Source organism: Erinaceus europaeus, chromosome 6 (genome assembly GCF_950295315.1).
Source record: "Erinaceus europaeus chromosome 6, mEriEur2.1, whole genome shotgun sequence".
Taxonomy (NCBI): Eukaryota; Metazoa; Chordata; class Mammalia; order Eulipotyphla; family Erinaceidae; genus Erinaceus; species Erinaceus europaeus.
The window spans coordinates 59853499-59879980 of NC_080167.1; the positions used below are offsets into that span (position 1 = coordinate 59853499).

Here is a 26482-nt window from a genome sequence, read left to right on the forward strand (position 1 = left end):
AGAAAGAATGAAATGCACTGGAAATAACAGGTAAATATAAAACATCAGTTTTGCTTCTTATTAATTTAAAACACATAGTTTTATTTGAACTGAACATTATAACTTGAATGTACAATGTATGTGGTTGTAACAAATATGATAACCATAGCATGAAGGGCAAGGAGGAGTGCTTGATTGGCCTATCCAGTTGCAAACTCCTTACATTTTATATGATGTGTTAACCATATTACAGTAAATAGATTTTGATCTTTGATCAAAGAGCCATCAAAGGTTCTTTCTAGGAAGAATGAAAATTAAACTAAAGATTTGGGGGCTAGGCGGTCGTGCACCGGGTTAAAAGCACATAGTGCCACGTGCAAGGGCTAGAGCAAGGATCCTGGTTCGAGCCCCGGGGCTCCCCACCTGCAGGGGCATTGTTTTGTACATGGTGAAGCAGATCTGCAGGTGTCTATCTTTCTCTCCCACTCTCTGTCTTCCCCTCCTCTCTCAAGTTCTCTCTGTCCTATCCAACAATAACAATAATTAACAAATACTATTTTTCACTTCCCATATCCCTGACAGTATGCGAGACCTCACACAAAGCTTCCATATGAATTGCAACACACAGCAAATAATTTGTCTCACAAGGATTACTCACTGATAACAAGGCACTGAAGTTTGAAATCAACAACATAGCAATAATTCGAAGACATGTTTAGAAACCTAACAAACTTACTAAACAGTAAGTCAACACAACAAAAAAGGAAAATTAGAATGTCTAAACCTAAATACTAGTAAAAATTGCTACATTTCAAAGTCTACGGGGTAGCAAAGAGAAAAAAAAACAGTTGAAAATATCTAGTCATAAAAATATATGGAAGCCACTATTAATTACAAATAGAAATGACTGGGCTCGGGTGGTGGTGCACCGGGTTAAGCACACATAGTAGGAAGTGCAAGGAGCCGCTTAAGGATCCTGGTTTGAGCCCCGAGTTCCCTCTCTGCAGTCATCACCTACAGGGAGAAGCTTTGCAAGTGGTGAAGGAGAGCTGCTGGTATCTCTTTTTCTCTCTCCTTCCCCTCTCCATTTATCTCTGTCTTTATCTAATAAATGAAGAAATAAATAAGTTCATAAGTATTTATAAAAATAAATAGAGAATGCCAAAATGTGATAAGTAATTTGTATGTAGTCCAGTGGGCTTGTCAAAAATTGAAGTTCATGACATTGTCAGGTAAAAGTGAGAAAAAATATGAGTATATAGTCATCTAAGTAGGCATGATAAACATTTAAGTCCAGTCTTCCAGTCATTCAAGATACATGTTTGTCTGTTTGCCTCTGAGTTTCTCACTCATGCATTATGAATCCACCTATTCTGGATGCCATTTTTCCCTCTCCCCTCCAACCCCTTTCACTTCATTTAAACACAGAGAAATTGAGAGGGGGAGAGGTAGAGAGGGAGAGTGAAAGATGGACACCTGCAGACCTCCTTCACCACTCGTGAAGTGTTTCCCCTGTAGGTGGGGTACCGGGGACTTGAACCCAGGTCCTTGTGCATATCCTTGCGCATAGCACTATGTGTGCTTAACCAGGTGTGCCATCGCCTGGCCCCTCAAGATACTTTTAGTTAGAGATAGAGACCAAGACACTTTTCTGCCTTTTATGATATTCTGCTAGATCTCTCTCTCTCTCTCTCTCTCTTTTCTTCTCTTTTTGCATTTTTATTTGATGCTTTTATGTACTCTGCTGTTGAGCTACCTCCCTGGCCTTCATGATGCATTTTTAAAAATGATTTTCATTAGTTAGTTAGATGCAGAAGTATCCCAAATCTGATTTAAGCTAGTTGTGTCTGAATTTGGTTCGGCTATAGTACAGCATCCTAATAAGAGAGACATGAAAGAGAAAGCTCTTTTCACAAGAATCTGTGTAGGCAGCAGTGGGGGGAATGACCAAAGATCCATCTGTCTTATTACTTTGCTTTCAACTGTCATAAATGTAAGGCTCAAACAGTGGCATCCATGTTCCAGACACAGCAGTGAGGGGAGGGGGAGAAGGAGAGAAGGATGAAGAGGGTAGGGGCTAGTGGAGCAGAGGAGGAGGAGGAGGAGGAGGAGGAGAGAGCAGTGAAGTGCAGTGACTATGTGTCCTAAAGGGTCTCCAAAGCTGTTGAATAACATCTCCCTTGAAATTCGATTGAGCATAACTTAGTCACGTGGACACGCTCCTTTACGAAGGAATAGTTAGTAAACTTTTCTGAAAAGGTAAAAAAGAAGGGCAATAAATTGGCAAGTATGTAGGAGAAAATGAGTCTCAAGAGTGACTAGTGGGAGTGTAATTTGATTTATTTTAATTAGTTTATTATTTTACCAGAGGAGTGCTCAGCTCTCGTTTATGGTGGCGCTGGGAACTGAACCTGGAACTTTTGGTGCCTCAGGTGTGAAAGTCTTTTTGTACAAACAGTATGCTATCTCCCCAGCCACTGGTTTATTTTCTAAGCAGGGCAATTTGACACCTTTCAAATAACTAGTGCATACATACAGTCTCTAACGTAGATATTCCACTTTAAAGATCACCACAGACCTCCTGGTATATACAGATCAAATGAGTTAGTTATGTACAGAGTTATTTACCATGAAGTAAGAGACCTGAAAAGGCCAAAATGTTTCATTAAAAGGGGTATTTAAGTAAAGGGCTGAGAGAAAAAAACATAGAAACGAAGTCAAATAATACTTTAATTTAAACAAATTTAAATTATTTTATAATATTTAAAATAAAATAGTGTCCTATCCACTTTTATGGATTAGGGATTTTAGTAATAATTCTTATTATCTGATGATATGAAGTGTTTCATTGATTTGCTAAAAAAAAAAAATTGAGGAACTATGACTGAAGACCAAGATTTAATAAAAATCTGTATCAGGGGTGACATGATTATTTATTATTCCTGACAGTCTTCTATGTGCCAAAATCTGTGGTATAATTTTTTTCCCTTTTGTTGCCCTTGTTGTTTATGTTGTTGTTATTATTATTATTATAGTTGTATTGATGTCATTGTTGTTGGATAGGACAGAGAGAAATCAAAAAAGGAGGGGAAGACAGAGAGGGGAAGAGAAAGATACCTGCAGACCTGTTTCACCGCCTGTCAAGCAATCCCCCCTCTGCAGGTGGGGAGCCCGGGCCTCAAACCAGAATCTTAGCCCTGGTCTTTGCTCTTCATGCCAAGTGTTCACTTAATCCGCCACGCTACCACCTGCCCACCCTGTGATATAATTTTTTAAAATATACAATGGCACTATTTTCATAGATAGAAGATTGTTATAGATGTCAATAGAATTCCAAAGAAAGTAGCAAAATATTTCCTTCCTAGGAGGTAGCACAGTTGATAAAGCATTGGACTTTCAAGCATGAGGTCTTGAGTTCTGTTCCTGACCATTGAGTGATTCCATAGTTCTTCCCTCTCCTCCCCTCTCCTCTCCTCTCCTCTCCTCTCCTCTCCTCTCCTCTCCTCTCCTCTCCTCTCCTCTCCTCTCCTCTCCTCTCCTCTCCTCTCCTCTCCTCTCCCCTCCTCTCCCCTCCTCTCCCCTCCTCTCCCCTCCTCTCCCCTCCTCTCCCCTCCCCTCCCCTCCCCCTCCCCTCCCCTCCCCTCCCCTCCCCCTCCTCTCCTCTCCTCTCCTCTCTTCTCCTCTCCTCTCTTTTCCTTTCTTCTCCCCCTCCCTCTCTCTGATAAACTTATCTTTAAAAGAAGTTCTTCCCAGGGCCAGATAGTGGCTCACCTGGTTGATAGCACACATTTGATAGCTGGTTCAAGCCCCTGGCCTCCACCTGCAAATAGGAAGCTTCATGAGTAGTGAAGCAGTGCTGCAGGTCTCTTTCCTCTTGATTTATCTCTACATCTATCCAATAAAATAAAAGTAGATAAAATATTTTTAAAAACTTCCCTAAACAAGGTGGCATCGAATAAATTTTTTATGTTAACTTTTAAAAATATGCCTGTCATTTAGTTCTGTCAAAAATGCTAATGTTTACATTTTTTAACCATTTTCACTCCATCAAAGAATTCATTATACATAATGGCAAATAATATTTAACATTAACTCAAATTTCTAAAAATATATTAAGATTTACCTGTACTAGCTTTTCAGTAGAAGAACTCAACTGTTTCAGAGTCAAAATTTCACTACAATCTGTTTGAGTAGCATGGTCTGTACTGAAAAATCCAATCTTCAAATCATCTGAAATGTTAAGTCTGAAAAACATGGAAATCATATGTTCATTATAAAACAGGTATTTCTTTTAAAACCCATGTTACTGTGTTTACTTTTGTGTATTTTACATTATGTCTTAAGAACTCAAAGGGATTCCTGAATGAGGAAAATTATCAGCTCAGGATTTGGGATGATCATTGGAATTCTGCTGACCTATCAACTTCCCTGGTCTAGTCTATCTTCTGAGATGTGATCAATTTCTAAGCCACCTTTTATTGTCTCATGTACAACTTTACCTGTGTATCACTGAAGCTGTTGTAGGTTATGCACTGACATATCTACCCCTCCCCCAAATGCTTAAAAGTAGTCCTTCTCAGGCAAAGAAACCCTCCTGCATAGCTGGTGGGAGTGTCAATTGGTCCAACCCCTGTGGAGAGCAGTCTGGAGAACTCTGAGAAGGCTAGAAGTGGACGGACCTACCCTGTGACCCTGCAATTCCTCTCATGGGGATATGTCCTAAGGAACCCAACACACCCATCCAAAAAGATCTGTGTACAGGGGTGGGTGGTGGTGGTGCACCTGGTTTGAGCCCCCCACTCTCCACATACAAGGGGGAAGCTTCACAAGCAGTGAAGCAGTGTTGCAGGTGTCTCTCTGTCTCTTTCCCTCTCTGTCACCCTCTTCCCTCCCTATTTTTGGCTGTCACTATCCAATAAATACATAAAGATAATTTTAAAAAATCTAAAAAAAAAAAAGAAAACATTCTCAAAAAGATCCATGTATACCTACCTATGTTCATGGCAGCACAATCTGTAATAGCCAAAAGCTGGAAGCAACCCAAGTGTCTAACAATAGATGAGTGGCTGAGCAAGCTGTGCTCTCAACACACAATAGAATATCACTCAGCTATTAAAAATGGTGAATTCATCTTCTTCACCTCGTCTTGGATGGAGCTTGAAGGAATTATGTTAAGTGAGATAATCCAGAGAGAGAAGGATGAACATGCGATGATCCCACTAATATACAGAAGTTGTAAAGTAAGAACAGAACGGAAAATACAAAGCAGAACTTGGACTGGATTTGCTGGATTGCACCAGAGTAAAGGACTCTTGGTGGTGGTGTTGGTGGGGGGGGGGGTTCAGGTCATGGAACATGATGGCAGAGGACCATGTAGGTGGGAGAGTGGAGTCTTATGGAAAACTGAGAAATGTTAACACATGTACCAACTACTGTATTTTACTGTTGACTATAAACCATTAATTCCCCCCAATAAAGAATGAAAAAAAAGTAGCACTTCTCAAAGTGTGACCTGAGGAGTTTCAGGGAATCTACAAGATCAAAAGTATCTTCATAAGAAAATTAATAATTTTTCCAGGCTGGTGAAATAGCCCACTTGGGAAAAGCACCTACTTTGCTATGACATTGCTCAACCTTGGTCCAAATTCCCAATCCCCATTGGCACAGAGGGAAGCTTTATTGCTGGGTCTCTCCCCCTCTCCCTCTCTCCCTCTCTCCCTCTCTCCCTCTCTCCCTCTCCCTCTCTCCCTCTCCCTCTCCCTCTCTCCCTCTCCCTCTCCCTCTCTCCCTCTCCCTCCCTCTCTCCCTCTCCCTCTCCTTCTCTCCCTCTCTCCCTCTCCCTCTCCCTCTCTCCCTCTCCCTCCCTCCCTCTCCCTCTCTCCCTCTCCCTCTTCCTCTCTCCCTCTCCCTCTTCCTCTCTCCCTCTCCCTCTCTCCCTCTCTCCCTCTCCCTCTCCCTCTCCCTCTCTCCCTCTATCTCTCCCTCTCCCTCTCTCCCTTTCCCTCTCCCTCCCCCTCTTCCTCTCCCTCTCCCCTTCTCCCTCTCCCTCTCTCCCACTCCCTCTGTCCCTCTCTCCCACTCCCTCTCCCTCTCCCTCTCTCCCTCTCCCACTCCCTCTCTCCCTCTCCCTCTCCCTCTCCCTCTCCCTCTCCCTCTCCCTCTCCCTCTCCCTCTCCCTCTCCCTCTCCCTCTCCCTCTCCCCCTCCCCCTCTCCCTCTCCCTCTCCCTCTCCCTCTCCCTCTCCCTCTCCCTCTCCCCCTCCCCCTCCCCCTCTCCCTCTCCCTCTCCCTCTCCTTCTCTCTCTCTCTGTCTAAAAAAGTCAGCTCTGAGCAGTGAAGCACTGACAACAACAAATGACTTGCCTTCCCTACTGCCATGCACTCCCAAGTGTTCTGTGGAATTTTCCAAAGGTTCTGAGGCTCTGTGGCTGCATGACAAGCACAGAAGCAAAAACAAGGACTCAGTTGTCTCCCATTAAGACAGGCATGGAAAAGATTTGCCAAGTGTAAAAACAATAACACTCTTCTCATTAATACTTATTATTTTAATAAACACCTAGTTTTTTCCTTACTTTTTAGATTTATATATTTATTTCATGAAAGAGAAAGAGGGAGAGACCACAGCATCACTCTGGAATAGGCAGCACTGAGGATTGAACCTGTAACCCTCACAGTGCATATTCTAAACTCTAACTGAACCACCTCTCAATCACTAGTTTTTATTATTATTACTTTTTAAACTTGTATTTATTTATTTGGCCACCAGGGTTATCACTGTGGCTCAGTGCCGGCACAACGAATAGATTTTCTTTTCTTTTCTTTTTTATTTCTATTAGATAGACAAAAATTGAGAGGAGAGAGGGAGACAGAGAAAGACACCTGTAGATCTGCTTTGCCACTCATGAAACATTCTCTCTGCAAGTTAGGAGCAGGGCCTCGAACCCAGGTCATTGTGCATGGTAATATGTGTTCGTTCTGAGTGTGCCACTGTCTGGCTGCATGATCATTAGTTTTTTCTGGAAATATATTATTTATATTAACATATAAATAGTTAGTTCACGCTTACTCTAAATGAATGAGTTAAAGTGTCTTTAAATTTTTGAATATGGTAACTATGAACACAATGATGACTGTTACCCACAATCTTTAAGACTATAAAGCAGAGGCCCTGAAACAAACAAGCAAAAAAAATCTGAAAACTACTATTTTAAGATATAAAATGTGCTGTATTAAATGTAAATTATTTTTATTTATTTATTGGATAGACAGCCAGAAATCGAGAGGAAAGGGGGAGCTAGAGAGGGAGAGAGAAAGAGAGACACCTGCAGCACCGCTTCACCATTTGCAAAGCTATCCCCCTGCAGGTGGAGACTAGGGGTTCGAACTTCGGTCTTTGCACATTGTATCATGTGCGCTCAACCAGGTGCACCACCACCTGGCCCCAATTTTTCAAACCTATTTCTGAGAAATCTGAGCAGGTTGGGAACAAGCAGCATTTGTAAATTCCATCCACAGACCCTTAATGACAGGATTCGCAAACAGTAATAAGAAGAGCAACTTTCTGGACACACTCTCTCCATCAATGCAACCAACCTTACCATAACTGTTTCTAAAATGTCAGCTAAAAAAAGAAAAAAGAAAAAAAAAAAAAAAGAGCCTGAAACCCCAAGCAAAGTCATCCGGCTTTTCCATGCAGGAACCAAAGACTACTCTTCTGTCTTGTCGGGTCTGCTGAACTGCAGGACCAGACACTGAAGGTGATCCCTGTAATCCCCCCAATCTTTTTTTTTTTTTTTTTACTTCAGGGTCTGATATTTTATCTCCTGCACAGGTCTCTCTCTCTCTCTCTCTCTCTCTCTCTCTCTCTCTCTCTCTCAGAGCCAATCATAGAGCTTGTCTGGCCTCAGAATGGGTGGTCCTGTTCCGGCAGGAGGATAGGTAAGGGCTGGGTGTAGAACTTGGCTCTAGTGAGTGTGATATAAAGAAAGACATTGCAGGACATTGCGAAAGCCTTTTACTCTTTCCACAGGAGCCCCAGAAGAGAGGTTCCCTCTGTGACTCTGGACATTGCTACATGTGCTTGTGACACCAAGAAATGCCATAGGCTGGTGAACACGAGACAGGCAGAGGACAAAGATGAGCCTTTAAACAGGATAGAAGTAACTGTGACTGATGACTTCACTATGCCACTCACTCAATTAGCTCTGAAACATGTTTTTCTGCAATGCCCAATATTTAATGCACCAGTGGGTGAAAGTTCACAACCTCAATTAAAAGAACCCTAGCTGTGTGGCAACTTGTAAATTACATAGCCTCTCTGTGCCTTATTTCCTTTGTGGGAAATAATGGCACCTCTATCAGAGAACTAGTGGTTAGTGTGTTAACAATGAGAAATATTTGGAATGGTGCCTGTCACATAATAAGTCTTCAGGAACTGCAAGGGAGATGTCTCAGCTGGTAGAACACAAGATATAACTGCCTGATGCTTCTGGTTCAGCTCTGGTCCCACATGTATCAGAGCAGTGCTTTGAGTTTTCTCTCTCTGTGTGTGAAATTATCTTACATTGAGGGGGGCAAAAATTGTTCTTTCATATATATATGTATGTATATATGCCAGGGAGATAGTAGCACACAAGACTGGCATGTTAGAGGGCCTAGGTGTGATTCTGTCAATAACCAGAGCTGAGCAGTGCTTTGTTATAAAAAGACCTTTGTCTTAAAAAGTAATCTTACATATTTTATTTATTTCTTTTTATTTTTTTCTCATCTATTTTATATAAAGAAATAATAGTCTTCAAAAAGTATTGAGCTGTTGGAAAGCTCATTATGTATTTCTCTGTTTTTCTATGCAAAAATGTGTCATGAATTTTCTGAAAATCCAATATTAACTCCTCCTCCCTTCAAAAAGAAACATTACTCATTAATGTTGCTGAGGAGGTGGCAGCTATTGCTGTCATGCTTATGTATTGAAATAACTTTCCCATGTCTGGAGAAAATTATTAAGTCACAGGCCTTTCAGCTTACAAAGACCAGATCAGTCTTTTCTGCATTCCCTCAGCACTGCTGGGAGAGGCACTCTCCTGGAGCCTGAGCAGGCCTGCACAGTCTTTTTGAGCATGCCAAGAATGTCATGCCCTGACCACACTTTCCGCGGGCCATTCCTCAGAGCTGTGTTTGCAGTGAGCAACCTTTTCAGATGAGGTAATAATACCTTCCTCCTGCCAAGAAGTAGACTCATAACTCCTGTCAATAAAGTGACAACTCCCACAAGCCCAGGGAATCTCCTCTAATGCAACTCACAGTGTGCATAGGTATTCCTGATGGATCCTTCTGGTCAGCCTCACGTAAAGGGAGTCAACACAAATGAACATAAATCTCTGGACAAACTACATGAGGAGAAAGTTCAGTGTCTCTATCAATAGTCTGGATATTAACCCACATATTAACTTGTGTATAGGGCGAGATCCCAAACACTGCAGAGTCCCTCACAAGTGCCTGACTTATAAAATTCTCCCAATAAGTGACACTTTGCATATCTTTGTTGTTGTTGTTTAGATTTAGGGGCCAAGAGATGGTTTATTAAGTAGAGTGTACACTTTACCATGTGTGAGGACCCAGGTTCAAGCCTCAGCACCATTGGGAACATCATGCAAAGGAACAGTCATAAGCAGTAGTGGTGCTATGGTATCTATCGTTCTCTCTATCTCTCTTTTTACGACCTTTTTTATTGCTGTTGTAGTTATTGTTGTTGTTATTGATGTTGTTGTTGGATAGGACAGGGAGAAATGGAGAGAGGAGGGGAAGACAGAGAGAAGGAGAGAAAGATAGACACCTGCAGACCTGCTTCACTGCCTGTGAAGTGACCCTCTTGCAGGTGGGGAGCCGGGGGATCTCTCTATCTCTATCTTTCTCTCTCCCCCTTTTCTGTTTCTGTCTGAGACTGAAAGAGAATAAAGAGTCCACCCTTGGGGGCCGGGTGGTGGCACACCTGGTTGAGCACACATGTTTCAGTGTGCAAGGACCCAGGCTCAAGCCCCCAGTTCCCACCTGTAGGGGGAAAGCTTCATAAGTGGTGAAGCAGGACTGCAGGTGTCTCTCTGTCTCTCTCCCTCTCTATCCCCCCCAATTCCTCTAGATTTCTGGCTGCTTCTATCCAGTAAATAAAGATAATAAAAAATTAAAAAAAGAGTCCACCCTCAAAGCTCCATGGGCCAAAAGAAAATAAAAAGTTCTGATATAGCAACCAATTGAAAATATGCTCTGGCATATGCAATGCTGGGGATTGAACTTGTGGCCTCAGACATGCAGGCCCTGCATTCTACCACTGAGCTATCTCACTGACTGCCCATTGGATCGACCAGGATGCATTGGATCGACCTTCCTGTGGTGCATCCCGTGAGTACCCATTCACTGGGGAAACTGACGATGCTTCCTAGCCGACTGAATCCACATGGATCCCAGTCACTTTCCAAGCCAGCAACAAGCAGCTCCTGACAGCTTTCAAGCTGTTGGTCCTGCTCTTCAAGTCCTCCAACTTAATGTTGAGGGGCTGTCCTTTGCCAAACGCGTTCTTATTGGTCAATTGGTGATACAGCATCAGGCAGATGTCATTTGCCTACAAGAAACACATATAGCAGTCGATGAAGCTGCTCGATTCACCATCAGTGGTTTCGATTTAATATGCTATAATCTCCATCCTAAACACGGCCGAGCCATCTACGCCAAATCGTGTCTTGCGGACGTTTACCACACGGCCTCTTCGACCTTCTACGACTGACTCCATTACTATTGGAACTATTCAGCTTGTCAACATATATAAGCCTCCCAGTGCCTCATGGGATAATGAGGTCCTGCCTAGCCCGAATCACCCAGCCGTTTACGTTGGAGACTTTAATAGTCATCACCAAGACTGGGGATATTCATCCACTCGTGCTGACGGCTCTATCTTAGCTGACTGGGCTTCAGCGAATGACCTCTCCCTATTATACGATCCCAAACAGCCAGGCTCTTTTCACAGTGCTAGATGGAATAAAGACTCGTCACCCGACCTGTGCTGGATTAGCACAGTCAACGGCCAAGCCTTTCCCGCTACGAGACAAGTTCTCAAGATCTTCCCGCACAGTCATCACCGCCCAGCTATCATCCTCATTGGTCTCCAGCTCCCACTGATTCTGTGCTTGGAGAAACTAAGATGGAACTTTGGGAAAGCAAACTGGCGTCTGTTCAGTGATCTTACCAACAAATTTATTCCTGCAATTCCAATTAACTCTATCCCCTCTGAAGATTCCTACAGGCGCTTCCGCCAAGCCATCTTCAAAGCAGCTTCCCAAGCCATTCCTTGTGGGAGACGTGCTAACTATACGCCTGGTCTTGATGCTGAATGCGACCAACTACTAAAGCAGTATGATGAGTCGGGCGACCCAGATGTGGCTGACCATCTCATTGCCTCCCTGGATGCAGCACGCCAAGCCCGCTGGCAACAACTCATGGTAAGTCTGAACTTCACCCACTCAAGTAGGAAGGCCTGGAAGCTTCTTCATAGTCTGGGTGCCGGTAGCCAACCCTCTCCCATCTCCCATCCTCCCGTATCTCCAAACTCAGTGGCCAGTCACCTAACTCAAGTTGGACGTGCTAAGATCGACCCAGTCTGGAAAAGAGAAATTTCCCATGAGTGGTCATCCCACTTCCGTTTACTTTGTCCATCTCCAAAACTCTCTCCCTTTACACTGTCTGAACTGGAAGACGCTTTGAAGAGGGTTAAACCGGGAACGGCTGCTGGCTATGATAACATCACCCCAGAACTCATTCTTAACCTGGGTCCCGCGGCAAAGAAGTGGCTCGCTTCATTCCTGTCCCACATCTTGGAATCTGAATCTATGCCCAAAGTTTGGTGTCATGCGAAGATAATAGCAGTTTTGAAACCAAAGAAAGACCCAACACTGGCCACCAGCTATAGACCAATTTCTCTCCTCTCCATGTGTTACAAACTCCTTGAGAGGCTGCTTCTGTCACGTATTTCTCCTCTTACAGAGAAATTCCTATCACCCGCCCAAGCTAGTTTCCGCCCAGGAAGATCTACCTGCAAACAAGCCCTGGCCCTCTCAACTTACATTGAAAATGGACTCCAGAAGAATTTAAAGACGGGTGCTGTCTTTGTTGATCTCACAGCAGCCTATGACATGGTCTGGCACCGTGGTCTCCTAGTCAAGATCTCAAGATGCCTGCCTCCATGGGTCGCCAACACTATATCGTTTCTTCTCCAAAACAGAAGATTCTGGGTACATCTGGGTGACAAGTCTAGCAGATGGAGACTTGTCTCAGGTGACCTCCCCCAGGGCTCTGTTCTGGCTCCTACGCTATTTAATACTTACATCAATGACCTTCCAGAAACTTCTTCAAGGAAGTTCATCTACGCCGATGACATCTGCTGTGCAACTCAGGCATCCAAGTTTGACATCCTCGAGGAAACACTCACGAAAGATATGTCTCTGATATCTGATTACTGTAAAAAATGGCGACTAATCCCTAGCACTGCAAAAACGGTATCATCTGTTTTCCATCTACACCATGCCTCGGCCTCGCGTGAGCTTAATGTGCAGCTTGACGATACGAGAATCCGGCATGAAGCCCAGCCAGTCTACCTTGGCATTACTCTCTATCGCACTCTGTCATTTCACGAACATCTCATAAAAACTGCAGCAAAGGTGGGCACGAGGAATCACATCATTGCAAGACTGGCCAGCTCCTCATGGGGCGCGAGCGCTTCCACACTGCAATCATCATCTCTGGCATGATGCTATTCCACTGCAGAATACTGTGCCCCAGTATGGTTCCGTAGCCCCCATATCCACTTGGTCGATTCCAAATTATATTCCTCCATGAGGATAATTTCTGGAACCATCCGTTCCACCCCGGTTCCATGGCTGCCAGTTCTTAGCAACATCGCCCCGCCAGATATTCGTCAGGATGCGGCATCATCTAAGTTCATTTCCCACGTCTACGCTCGACCGGACCTGCCAATATACGTGGATATCTTCGCCCACCCTGTCCAACGCTTGACGTCTCGTCATCCAATCTGGTCCCCTACGCCTACACTGATCTTCTCTGTTCCAGACTCTTGGAAACAGAGTTGGCAGTCAGCTGAGGTAAAGAACGAACACCTCATCACAGACCCCTGCAAGCGTCCACCCGGCTTTGACCTAGCACGTTATGATTGGGCCCTCCTCAATCGCTATCCAACAGGCCATGGCCGGTGCGCCGCTATGTTCCACCGCTGGGGAGCCAGAGACGACCCGAACTGCCCCTGCGGCTACAGACAGACTATGACCCACATAGTCAACGACTGCCACCTCTCCAGATTCAAAGGAGGTCTCGAAACTTTACATCAGGCTCAACCTGACGCTGTTGACTGGCTACGGAAGAAGGGCAAACGCTAGAAGAAGAAGAAGAAGAAGAAGAAGAAGAAGAAGAAGAAGAAGAAGAAGAAGAAGAAGAAGAAGAAGAAGAAGAAGAAGACTGACTGCCCAAATAAGGTATTTTAAAAATGTGTATGCATGGGGCTGGGTAGTGGTGCACCAGATTAAGCATACATATTGCCAAGCAAAAGATCCTGAGTTTGAGTCCCCACCTGCAGGGAGGACACTCCATGAGTGGTGAAGCAGGTCTTCAGGTGTCCCTCTTTCTCCCTTTCCATCTCTTCCTCCTCTCTCAATTTATCTCTGTCCTAGCCAATAAAAATTAGAAAGAGGAATTAAAAAGGGGGGAAAATTGGCCACCGGGAGTGATGGGTTCATAGTGTTAACACCGAGCTCTAGTGATAGCAATAAAAATAAATAAATAAATATCTGTGTGCATTCATCACGATGAACCAACTCCATTTCTCCACTTTCATTTTAGTCCTTAATATAACAAATAAATGTGACTTTAGAAACACCATGGTCCATTTTCATCTGCCTAAAGGAACTCTTTCCAAGTGCAGATGAGGTGGCAGGTTTGCAGCAGTCCAGAGGAGAAGTCTAGCCTGTAGTGCAAGCGTCCTCCTTCCACTTGGCCTGGATGAGCCAGTGGCTACAGTGGCACTTAAATGTGTCTACTGGGAGGTAGGCCTTGCCCATGGGCCCTCTGACAAGTAGCAGCAAGCAAATCACTGCATAAGAGCCCAGGATTTTGAAAAAAAAGTTATGCCCTCCTCTCCAGATAAGCACTAGTCTTCTGAGAAACAGCTCTGCCTTGCTACTGAATGCATAATCAGTTGGAGACCTGAGTGCTCCAGGACAAACAGGTTCTATCTGGCCCACCAAACCATAAAGCTGGAGAAAAGACCAGGCTCAAGCAAAAGAAGCATATTGGAGAGCAGGAAGCAGCTGCCACTTTGTATATTCCCCCTCAGTCCTTGGCTGGGCTGCAATCTTCTGGGTCACTTGAGTGGGGGGTTGGGGGGGAAGCTCCAGCCTGGGGACCAGGTGGTGGTGGTGCACCCGGTTAAATGCACACATTATAGCATGCAAGGACCCTGGTTCAAGCTCCTGGTCCCCACCTGCAGGGGAAAGTTTTACAAAGGATGAAGCAGGGGCTGGGTGGTGGTGCACCTGATTAAGCGCCCAGGATTCCATGTTTAAGGACCTGGGTTCAAGCTCTTGCTACCCACCTGTAGGGGGCAAGTTTCACAAGTGGTGAAGCAGGTCTGTAGGTGTCTCTCCATTTCTCTCCCTCTCTATCTCCCCCTCCCCTCTCAATTCCTCTCTGTCTCAATCCAATAATAAACAAATAAAAAAAAATTAAATTAGGTAAGCTCCGGTCTGCCTCACAGCCTTGAGTCAGCATGTGGTAGGCTAGTTCTCCCAGCACAGGTCCAGGAATCAAGGGGTAGAAGCGGGAGCAGCTCCTCACCCATTTACACCTAGTAGTCCAGTACTGGAATGACTGCCTCCTGTCCTAGCAACTTTACCATCTGCTGGATGGGAGGACTTTGTTTTCTTTTCCTTGCCTTTTTTCCCCTCTATGGCTGGGATCTCACCATTCTGAGATGTAGATCTCATAGCACAATAGTGGGGTCACAGAGACCCAGTGCCTCTTAGCACTCCCATGCCCAAGAGGAAAGTATAATGGGGGGGGGGTGTAGGATGCAGCAGCCCTCACTCCTCCCAAAAGGTACATTCTGAAAACTCAGTCTTTTTGGGAATACAGACTAGATTCCCCTGTGAGTTAAAGAGCCTCAGCAGATGCACCTCTCAGCAAGTTGCTTGGCCGTTTGCCACTTAAGGCATCACTATAGACAACACCCCCCCCCCCCACACACACACAGCATGCTCTGCCAAGCTTCTCTGCCTCTAGCCAAGCCCCTTCCCAGGAAAACTTAATTGTGGGGAGGGGTATGCTAAATTCTTTTATGGTCCTAATTGCCGCCTTATTCACGTCCTCTGCCCTTAAGAAGCAAGATTTCATTCTGATTTTGCTATTACAGTACTGCTTGCTACCACAACTACTCTTTCTCTAGTTAAAAATCCTGGTTAATATTTAAATAGGACTCAGGAAATATCTATTCCCTGTTCAAATAGTGGTGAGTTTCCTGCCTCCTGTCTGAACCCCCCCCCCCAGTGCTACATCAGCGTAATAAATACAGTCAGCTAAACTTAACCTGCTTCTGTGTTTTCGACAGAGCTGCAGTCAACAGGCCTCTGGGGTCATCCTTTTAGTCTAGAAATTCAACTCTCCACCCTCTCCAGACCTAGGTAGCTCCTGGTGCTATACAGCTTCACTTTAAAAAAAAATTTTTTTATATATATTTTTAAATATTTATTTTTATTTATTTATTCCCTTTTGTTGCCCTTGTTGTTTTATTGTTGTAGTTATTATTGTTGTTGTTGTTGTTGGATAGGACAGAGAGAAATGGAGAGAGGAGGGGAAGACAGAGAGGAGGAGAGAAAGACACCTGCAGACCTGCTTCACCGCCTGTGAAGCGACTCCCCTGCAGGTGGGGAGCCGGGGTTCAAACCGGGATCCTTATGCCAGTCCTTGTGCTTTGCGCCTCAGCTTCACTTTTTATTAAGCCTGGACACATGCATGTTCTTCCTTCCCTTCCCATTGTTAGCAAAAGATCTATTGTGGACAGTTGGATTATGGACCGTAAATAGTTTTTAAAATTACAAACACATGTTATATGTTCATTATAGTAAAGCTGGAAAAAAATTAGAGGTGAAAGTCTGCATATATTATCTACCTTTTTCAGGATAACAATTTGGAAACTGGAAGGTTTTCAGTTAGTCCCTCTGGTCCCATAGCATCCTAATAATAGAATATGATATTTAAAAATCAAACTCAGGGGGGTGAGGCGGTAGCGCAGTGGGTTAAACGCACATGATATGAAACGCAAGGACGGGTTCAAGGATCCCTGTTTGAGCCCCGGCCTCCCACCTGCAGGGGGAGTCGCTTCATAGGTGGTGAAGCAGGTCTGCAGGTGTCTCTCTCTCCCCTTCTCTGTCTTCCCCATCTCTCTCGGTTTCTCTCTGTCCTATCCAACAATGACAGCAACGATAATAATAATAATGATGACAGTAAACAACAAAGCCAACAAAGGGCAGTGCATTCGTAGTGCAGCCACCAAGCCCCAGTGATGATCCTGGAGGCAAATAATAACAATAATAATAACCTAAAAAGAAATAATAATAAAATAAAAATCAAACTCAGGGCTGGGGAGATAGCATAATAGCTATGCAAGAAGACTCTCAGACATGAGGCACCAAAGTTCCCAGGTTCAGTCCCCAGCACAACCCTAAGGCAAAGGTGAGCAGTGCTCTGGGGGGTGGGGGGGAGTGGGGATGTCAACTTCAATAATATTATAAATACCTTGTGGGGTGTTTAAAAGTATTATTAGTACTCATTTACTGAAAGCTTACCTTGCACTATGTGATTTGCTAAAATTTTGTTTTCCTCAATAAACACATTCTCCAATTAGTTTACCCTACCAAAAGAAGTTAACTTTTTTGTCTTGAAGATGTGAAAGCTGAGGTTCTATCTTACTCATCGAAAACCACAAGACTGGACTGGAGAGATAGCTCAGCTCACCAGGTAGGCACTCATGCAGCCCAGGTCTGAGCCCCCAGCACCACAGAGGAGCATCATGGCACTAAGGGAAGCTCCGTGCTATAATGTTCTTATTTCCCACACTGTCTTCTACCTGAATGAAAAAGGTGGCTCTGTATCTGTGAAATTTCTTGGAATATAAACAAATAAAACAGACCACAAGTTTGTAGGTACAGATTCCTGGTTTCTTTTTTTATCATTTAAAAAATTATATTTATTAATTTTCCCTTTTGTTGCCCTCGTCGTTATTGTTATTGTAGTTATTATTGTTGTTGTTTTGATGTTGTCATTGTTAGATAGGACAGAGAGAAATGGAAAGAGGAGGGGAAGACAGAGAGGGGAAGAGAAAGACAGACACCTGCAGACCTGCTTCACCACCTGTGAAGCAACTCCCTTGCAAGTGGGGAGCTGGGGGCTCGAACAGGATCTTTATACAGGTCCTTGTGCTTTGCACCATGCCACATGTGCTTAACCCGCTGCACTAAGCCTGGCTCCCTCAGATTCTTGTTTTCTTTTCTTGGTGATACTAGGTTCATGGTTCTGAGACTGACTGGCTGATTGAGTGATTCATTGAGTTTTAGAGATGGGGAGGCAGAGAGAAAGGGGGGATCCTACAGCAGCCAATCTTCCTTCACTGTGGTGGGGGCTGGACTTGAACCTGAGTTGCACACAGAGCAAAGCAGAGCACTATCCAAATGAGCTATTTTGCTGGCCCTCCAAAATCTTTAATTCTAACTTTTTGTATGACTGATTCAGAAAGATGTGGCTCATTCACAATCTAAGAGCAACAGGAGAGTTCATTAAATTTCCTGTCAGATTTCAAAATCTTTAATTTTAGATGACAACCTCACAGCCCAGACTAGAAACCCACATCACAACAAATCAGTTAAGCAGTTCCCACAGAGTTCTTATTTATAGTCTTAGCCATTTGATTTCTGAGTAAATTGGATGTTATAAATTATCTTCTGGAAATAAAATACAATTTTGGAAAGATAATAATAATTAAAAATAAGCTAAATACAAAATTAACATGTTAATTTTATGGAAACAGCCCCATGAATATTTATTAAGAAATACTCTGACAGTTCTCACTGAATCTTATCCCAACACATGCTCACTGAGGATTTTAGTTATTGAAACTGGCATGAGGAGCCCTAAACTTACACTGTGATTCACAGATCAAATTTCAACAAGAAAAACAATACTTCCTCCCTTTCTCTCTCTCACAAAAAAAGGAGCTGACAGTTTTATGTGCTCTAAGGCTCAAGTAATTATTCTAAGTAACTGCTGACACAGAGATGCTCTGAACCCTGAGAAGTTACTCTTTTGTAAAGGCCATTTACATCTGCAAAGGACACCTCCATTTTTAAGTGTCTCCCTCTCCTCACCAGGACCAGAAGAAGTGCTCTAAATCCTAAGAGACTCCTATCAGTGAAGACACAGATTAAAATCTGCATATTAAGGGAGTCGGGCTGTAGCGCAGTGGGTTAAGCGCAGGTGGTGCAAAGCACAAGGACCGGCATAAGGATCCCGGTTCGGGCCCCCCACCTGCAGGGGAGTCGCTTCACAGGCGGTGAAGCAGGTCTGCAGGTGTCTATCTTTCTCTCCTCCTCTCTGTCTTCCCCTCCTCTCTCCATTTCTCTCTGTCCTATCTAATAACGACAACAACAATAATAACTACAACAATAAAAAAATCTGCATATTAAATCTTATTCTGTGGGGGCAGAGAGATAGCTCTGGTCACCCCCTAAGAACCTGGGTGCCAGAGGAAATATTGTGGCACCAAAGGAAATGCTAGTGCTGAGGTCTCTCTCTCCCTCCCTCTCTCTCTCTGAATGGAAAAGGAACACAGAAAGATGAAATCTTGCATGTGGGAGATCCTGGCTCTGGAAAACAAAACAATACAAAAGAAAAACTTTTTTTTTCTGGTTTACTGTTTTTCTTGGTAGCATTCTATAACCTCCTCACTGGATCCTAACACCTTGAGTTTTCTGGAGAAGATGAAAGGAGGCAGACTTGTAAATCTGCATAACAGTAACATACTTGCCAATTGTGTCTTTCCTTATAACCTGTCTTCCCATTCACCCCATCACCCTCAGCTACCTTTTTTTTTTTTAACTGAAGGTACTATTTAAGAAGGTGAAGAGGGGCATCTTGATGAGTTGCTCAGTTTTCTCAGAACTCCCTACAGAAAGCATACATATTATTAAACTTTCTCTCTCTCTGTTTTTTCACCTGCTAATCTGCTTTTTATAACAGGGATGTCACACCCAAGAACCCAGAAGGGAAGAAGAAAAGTGATTTTTTTCCCTCCCCTACAATATATAGTTGTAAGCTAGTGATATTTCCCCAAAATCTGTCCCTCCCAAATCTGTCTTCTCCACCCTACTGATGGCAGCTCTGTGCTTGCAGTTGACTTGGTCAAAACCCTTGAAGTCTTTCCCACAGTGCCAGGACACCTGCTAGTCTCACCACGTTCAGCCACTGCCACCAGCAAGGCTCATGCTTTAGGAGGCAGGCGCATTGTGAGAGTTCCCTAACTGGTTTCTTATTTCTGTTTCTGCCTTTTCACTCATTAGAATCCTGTATCAAAACATTACCCCAACACCATCCTATTGAAAGATAAATCAGAGCATGTCATCCCTCTGTTTCCAATCCCCTCAAGGTTCCCCTATGGGATATAGTACAATCTGTAATAAAAAGTGATATTGGGCTATATTCAGTCCTTGCATCAACACTCCCAAACCTTTAGGGAAATTTCTTTAATTATTTATTTAAAAAAAACACAGTAATTCAGGGGGTGGGGTGGGCAGGCAGTAGTGCACCAGGTTAAATGCACATAATGTGAAGCACAATGACCCACACAAAGATTCTGGTTTGAGCCCCCAGCTCCCCACTTGTGGGGGGGGGGGGAGAGTCGCTTCACAGGTAATGCAGCAGGTCTGCAGGTGTCTATCTTTCTCTCCACCTCTCTATCTTCCCCTCCTCTCTCCATTTCTCTCTGTCCTATCTAACAATGACGACAACAATAACAACAACAATAATCACTACAACAACAATAAAAAAAGGGCAACAAAAGAGAAAAAACAATTACCTGCCAGGTATCTTGTTGGGGAGCAACCTATTACTGGATGTCAAGGGATCCAGGGCAGGAAGTCACCTCTATCAGGAAACAACTCCAACAGGTTGGACACTATGCTTGCACGATGTTTACCTCTAATACATGCCTTTCACAAGCCCCGGTCAACTGAGTCCTTCCTATGTGTGTGCAGATCCATCTTAATAAATGTACCTGCTTAACACAGGTGAGCAGCCCAGGTGGGGCAGTCCCCTCCTCTGGGCTAGTGTAGAGTGGTCCTTTCCTCCTGAGAGGGTGCCAGGGAGCCCCTATTTCAGGCTCTCTTAGAAGCTAAGCTAGTACAGACCACTTATCAATTGTTAAAGGGTTGTAGAAAGAAAAATACTTCCTTAGCCCCTCCCCCTTGCCTGGTTTGTTTTTCTTATCAATTTTTACCAGAACACTGCTCAATAACCCTGGTGGCAAAAAAAAAGTATTGTTAGTTTATATGGAAAAGATATGTGTTCCCAGGTCCAAAAACAAACAAAAAAAAAACCGGTAAATAACACCAAAAATTACACACAAAACCTAATAACCTAGTAAAAGAAGGAATGAGATGATACAGTTAAATGTTGACATGATCACCATTTTTAAAATGGAGACAGAGAGCCCTTGTGGGTAAATTGCTTTACCTGTTTCTTCTGACTCGGTCAAAGCCCTTTGGACCAAAACCAAAAACCAACTGTGTTAAGAAACCATTAAGCCAACAATTGTTTGAGATGTGATCCATTATCACAAGAACTAAAGATTTTGGACATTCTTCCTGAGGATAAAATTACTAAGCAAATAAGTGTGTGTATTCAAGCCCAGCTTAAACAGAAATATCTTCCTCCTCTTTCTCCTCCTCCTCAAATACTTAAATACAATGCTGGGAATGACTTTCAGCTTCCAACATGTAATGCGTTAGAGTTAACTGGTCCATCCAATAAATTCTTTCCAGACCACTTATCTGGTTTCCTCCCTTCCTCTCATAAAATGTCTACTTTTGTTTATTTGTTTTGGATTTTCTATGGGAATACCGATCCCCTTGTATTGCAATTATTTGATTCCTACATTTTCTGGTTGCCAATACACAACTTTTATAAAATAGTTCCATTCTTGGTGGCCAGATGTATGCTGCCTCTATAAAGTCTTTGCTTTTCACCTTTGTTTTTTTTTCCCCGTGGTGAAAACAAGAACTAAACCAGGGAGTGACTATAATTACATTGGCAAACATGCAAATGACACTACATGTGACTTGTTTGATGGTATTCTATATATTCACCAAGATTGAACTCACTTACGAATTCACTAAGAACTATGGAGCAGGAAGAGACGCCATTATCACCATCCTCATCACCATCCTCACCACCATTAACTGAGGGGCAGAGAAGTTGAGTCACTCGTCCAGATCACTGGTCTTGTAAGAGGATTGTCAGGACTTGAACCCACGCTAGCTGGCTCTAGAGTTCACGTTTTGAGTAAACAGGGATAGGTTTAAGAAATGACACAGTAGCCCTGTGGCCTGGAGGGAGCCCTGGAGGCAGGAGGCGCGAGGTGGACTGGGCGGAGGGCGGGGAGCCCAGGGGGTCACCTGGGGCCGGGGCTGAACTGGAATTGTTCAATGGCCGACTGGAGGTTCTCAATAATCTTGCGGCACTCTTCCGACTCCGGCGCGTCCATCAGAGCCTGGACCCTGGAGCCTGGAGCCTGGGAGGCGGCAGCACCGCCGCGAGTCTCCAGCGGAGCTGAGGACCAGATCTAGAGCCTGGAGTCTGTTGCCATGGAGACCGCGTGGCTCGCGTGGCCAGCGTGTATCTGTGGGAGGGGCCGGGCTCCGAGCCGCCCTGGGCGGACTGGCTCCCTTGTCGCCCCCTACCGCCTGACTCTGAACTTCAGGACCTGGCATGCTGACCTCTAATTCTCCTAGGCCTGCTAATTGCTGAAATGCAGCTGAGCCCTGGGGCATCCCACCACACCCCAAGGCTCCTGCCCATCTCAACTCTGAAGGCTCTGAGCTCAGTCTCTGGTCCCCAAGTTCATGGAAACAGCACTTGGGGGTGTGAATTCCTGGGCTGCTTTCTTCCCACAGCCACACCCTTTTCTAGATTCCAGACTCAGCTGGTTCCCCTACTTAAGCTAAATATCACAGCTTAAATGAAAAAAGAACAACCATCTAATAACGGTGACTTTGATTTAAGGAGCCCTGGACTCTTGACAGCAGTGACTTAACACAAGGGGAGCAGGCGGCCTAATGGATAGGCGTTCGTGGACAAAACAGTTTCTTTGTGCAGATTAAGCAGGTTTATATTCCTGTTTAATATGAAGGGCAGAACAGAAGGCATTAAGCTTTTTTTTTGTTTTGTTTTTTTGCCTCCAGGGCTATTGCTGGGGCTCGGTGCCTGCACCACACTGCTCCTGAAGGCTGTTCCCCCCCTTTTGTTGCCCTTGTTTATCGTTTTTGTTGTTATTATTGTTGTTGATGATGATGATGTTGTGTTGGATAGGACAGAGAGAAATGGAGAGAGGAGGGGAAGACAGAGGAGGGGAGAGATAGACACCTGCAGACCTGCTTCACTGCTTGTGAAGCGACTCCCCCTGCAGGTGGGAAGCCAGGGCTGGAACCCGGGTCCTTATACCAGTCCTTGTCCATGTGCTCTTAACCCGCTGTGCTACCGCCCAACCCGCGGCAATAAGTTTTACAGCTATATCCACAGTGTGGAATTTGCTTTGACAAAATTTCTACAATAGTGAGAGAAGTTTCGCTGTTATTGTTTTTTTTTTTGTTCTGCGGCTGTTGTATTCCCTTTATTTTCAGTTCGTTATCACTTATTGCTAATTAGTTGAATATACCCACTGTAATATCAGTATCACTGATTTTAGAACCAAGGATACTTACCTCTCCATTTCAATGTACTGTCTAAACAAAATACTTTTCTCTTCCACTGTAACAATGTGAGGGAAAGCTGACCTTATATTCGAAGCTAAAAATACAGAAATGGAAATCACTTAATATCATTATTCATTTTTTTAAATGTATTATTATTATTATTTATTTATTGGATAGAGAGCCAGAAATCAGGAGGGAAGGGGATGATAATGATGGAGAGAGACAGAGAAGCACCTTTGACACTGCTTCACCACTCACAAAGCTTTCTCTTTGCAAGTGGAGACTGGAGGCTTGAACCTAGGTCACTGCACATTGTAATATGTGCACTCAATCAGGTGCACCCCCACCTGGCCCCATCACTACTCACATTTAAAGACAAGATAAAAAGCCAGCTAATTAAAACAAACAAAACAATGCCCAAATAATTTTCTGTTTTCCTCCCAGAAGGTAAGGAGTAAAGAGACAAAAGAGATGCCCTTATTCCACTGAGGTTGTTTGATTATTTATGTCATTATGGAGGCTTCACTGTCCCAGAATTTTTCAGAAAGAGACAGAGGGAAGAGGGAAAGACACCATACCACCAAAGCTTCAGTGGAGGGCAGACTTGAATTTGGGTTGTGCTTAATTTCATAATGTAATTTCTAAAGCCACTTAAAACTATTTGATTATATAGACAGATATTTCAAAAGAAAGAATTTATACACCAGTAGTATATGATCTGTTCTTAAGTTGTTCTGCAAACCACATTCCATGGGAAAAAATGGAATCAAAATGTAAAATTTGAAGTTCAAATGAAAAATCTGATCCATTGAGAACTAAGCCAAGATCATGAGGACAAATCACAAGCTATTTGCTAAGGCAATTCTGAGTGAATGTTTTGCAACTGAGGTGGAAGACCTCACAGATTTCATGAATCATTCATTCAGCTCTGTGCCTTTTTGTTGACTGATATGAATTGCATAGTTATCCCACTCCACAAAAACATGTACTGAACAAACCTCTTTGTTTGAAAGCTTGTTTTAGTTAAACAGGGAGTTTCATGTTTCACTAACTAGGAGACCAAGTTAAGATGATTGTTTTTGTAATGATTATCTCTATAACACTTTGCTTCTTACCAGTTCCCTTCATTTATCTCTCAGGGACACTGCCTTTTAAGTTTGCCCATTTCATATCGTATTCTCATCTACTAATTGAGGATTGGCACTGCCTGGACATTTGCCCCACTAGACCCAGGCCTTTTGTATTCACTGATAAATATTCCAATGCTGAATTCATTGATGAAAACTCACTAGATCTAGAATATGTATATTTTTGAAATACTTGCCTCTGAAAGATGTATATTTTAAAACACTTGACAAGTTCTTTTTTTAATGTTTATTTATTTATTTTCCCTTTTTGTTGCCCTTGTTGTTTTTCATTGTTGTTGTAGTTATTGTTGTTGATGTCATCATTGTTAGAGAGGACAGAGAAATGGAGAGAGGAGGGGAAGACAGAGGGGGGAGAGAAAGATAGACACCTGCAGACCTGCTTCACCGTCTGTGAAGTGACTCCCTTGCAGGTGGGGTGCCGGGGGCTCAAACCGGGATCTTTACACTGGTCCTTGTGCTTTGCACCACGTGCGCTTAACCCGTTGCACTACCGCCCGACTCCCACTGGACAAGTTCTTTAGCATTTCTGAGTCTCTCTTTTCTCACCAGTAAAACTGTATAATCATTTTTTTTCTTGAGCAGTTGGGAGTAATCAATAAAATGGGGAAAAGAACCAGCAATATAGCAAATATATTTCAAGACAAATTCTCATCAGGCCTTCCAGGAGTCTGATTTTTTTCTTTCTAAGCCACAATTAAGGAATGTATTGTTTAAAAGTTTTCTATTTCCCCAAATTTAGATATTTCATAAACTAAAATAATTTTTCTTATTAAGGTAATAGAAATTAGGGTTCTATTTAACATGTCAGATGCCCTTCTAAAGCACACAGAGGTATAAATCTAATGTATATTTATATGAAAATATCACCTGCCAATTTTTGAAAGCGATAACATCTCAGATTAAATAGCATGAGGATTTGATTGAGTCAAGAGGTGATTCTAAACATAGTAATTTATATATTCCAGTTGGCTATTATCAGTTCTATAGTCTAATAAAAACCAAGAAGTTTCAGTCTAGATTTGTAATTTAAATTCTTTCTGGAGAGTCATCATATGTAAAGTGCTTATTTTTCTTTTATCACCAGCTATGATCTATGATTATGTGGTACAAACTCTGTTATGTAAACTTGTTTTATGTCATGCTTCATCCATAACCAAAGTTCTTAAATAGAAGGTTGAGAAAGAAAATAGCAAAGGTCCTCAGCCAGGACAGTATTATGCTACTAGATCCTTTATGGAAAAACTCCCAGAACTAGATCATTTTAATGTCTTAAGTGTTGTGGCAATGAGATACTGTATTGGCTCTTGTAAAAGTCCATCAGTGAGTGTTGCTAGGCTAAAGTGGAAAGTTAAGAGAAGAAAAATTACAGGGAGTTTGGGCAGGAGTGACCTTTACAAGGAATGTGGATCTCTTCCTGCCAAATGTCCTTAAACACAGTGTTATAGAGGGTTTCCTCATTTAGAGCTAAGTTTAGATCATCACCTTTTAAAAGGGAGACTAGAAGCAAATAAATAAATAAATAAAATAAACAAGGAAAGGTCCATTAAGTTTAAATGTTTCCATATAAAAGAACACTATCATCAAATGAAAATGGAAGGGGAAAAATATTTGAAAATCCTATGTCTGCACATAGATATCTAAAAGGGATAAAAAGCTAATACAGCTCAATGGTAAAAGATCATAAATGGGTAGTTGGGCAGTAGCACAGCGGGTTAAGCATACATGGCACAAAGCACAAAGACCAGCATGGCATAGGGATCCTGGTTCAAGGTTCCCCACCTGCAGGGGAGTCGCTTCACAAGCAGTGAAGCAGGTGTCTATCTTTCTCTCCCCTTCTCTGTCTTCCCCTCCTCTCTCCATTTCTCTTTGTCCTATCCAACAATGACCACAACAATAACAACAACAACAATAAAACAACAAGGGCAACAAAAGAAAATAAATAAATAAAAAATAATAATAAATGATCTCACAGAAAAATGGGCATAAGGCATAAGACATAAGGGAAATAGCTCAGTGTGGTAGAGCACAGAATTTGTATACCTGAGGCCACAGAGGCCCCAGCTTCAGTTCCTCAATGCCACCCTAAGCCAGAGCTGAGTGGTGCACTGGCTTCTGTCTTTCACTCACTAATGTGTGTGTGTGTGTGTGTGTGTGTGTGTGTGTGTGTGTGTGTGTGCTTTACTTTTTAAAAATACACAGATTATCTGATTAGATTTTTTTTCTAAAAAGTTATAGACAAGTACATGAAAAGATGCTCAAACTCACTATCAGTGAGCTGTAAAACATT

At 43.1% G+C, this 26482-nt stretch overlaps 1 protein-coding gene across 2 annotated transcripts in view; it reads right to left on the reverse strand.

The window, feature by feature from the left end:
- C6H10orf67 (chromosome 6 C10orf67 homolog) overlaps positions 1-21873 on the reverse strand; it is a 105466-nt gene extending 83593 nt beyond the window's left edge. For both annotated transcript variants that reach the window (XM_060192641.1, XM_060192640.1), the window contains exons 1-2: positions 21752-21873; positions 4103-4223 (exon numbers count right to left, since the gene is read on the reverse strand). In XM_060192641.1, the coding sequence (XP_060048624.1) occupies positions 4103-4223; positions 21752-21840 (210 nt within the window). In that variant the 5' untranslated portion in view covers positions 21841-21873. The remainder of the gene's footprint in view (positions 1-4102; positions 4224-21751) is intronic.
- Between the last annotated feature and the right edge of the window lie 4609 nt (positions 21874-26482).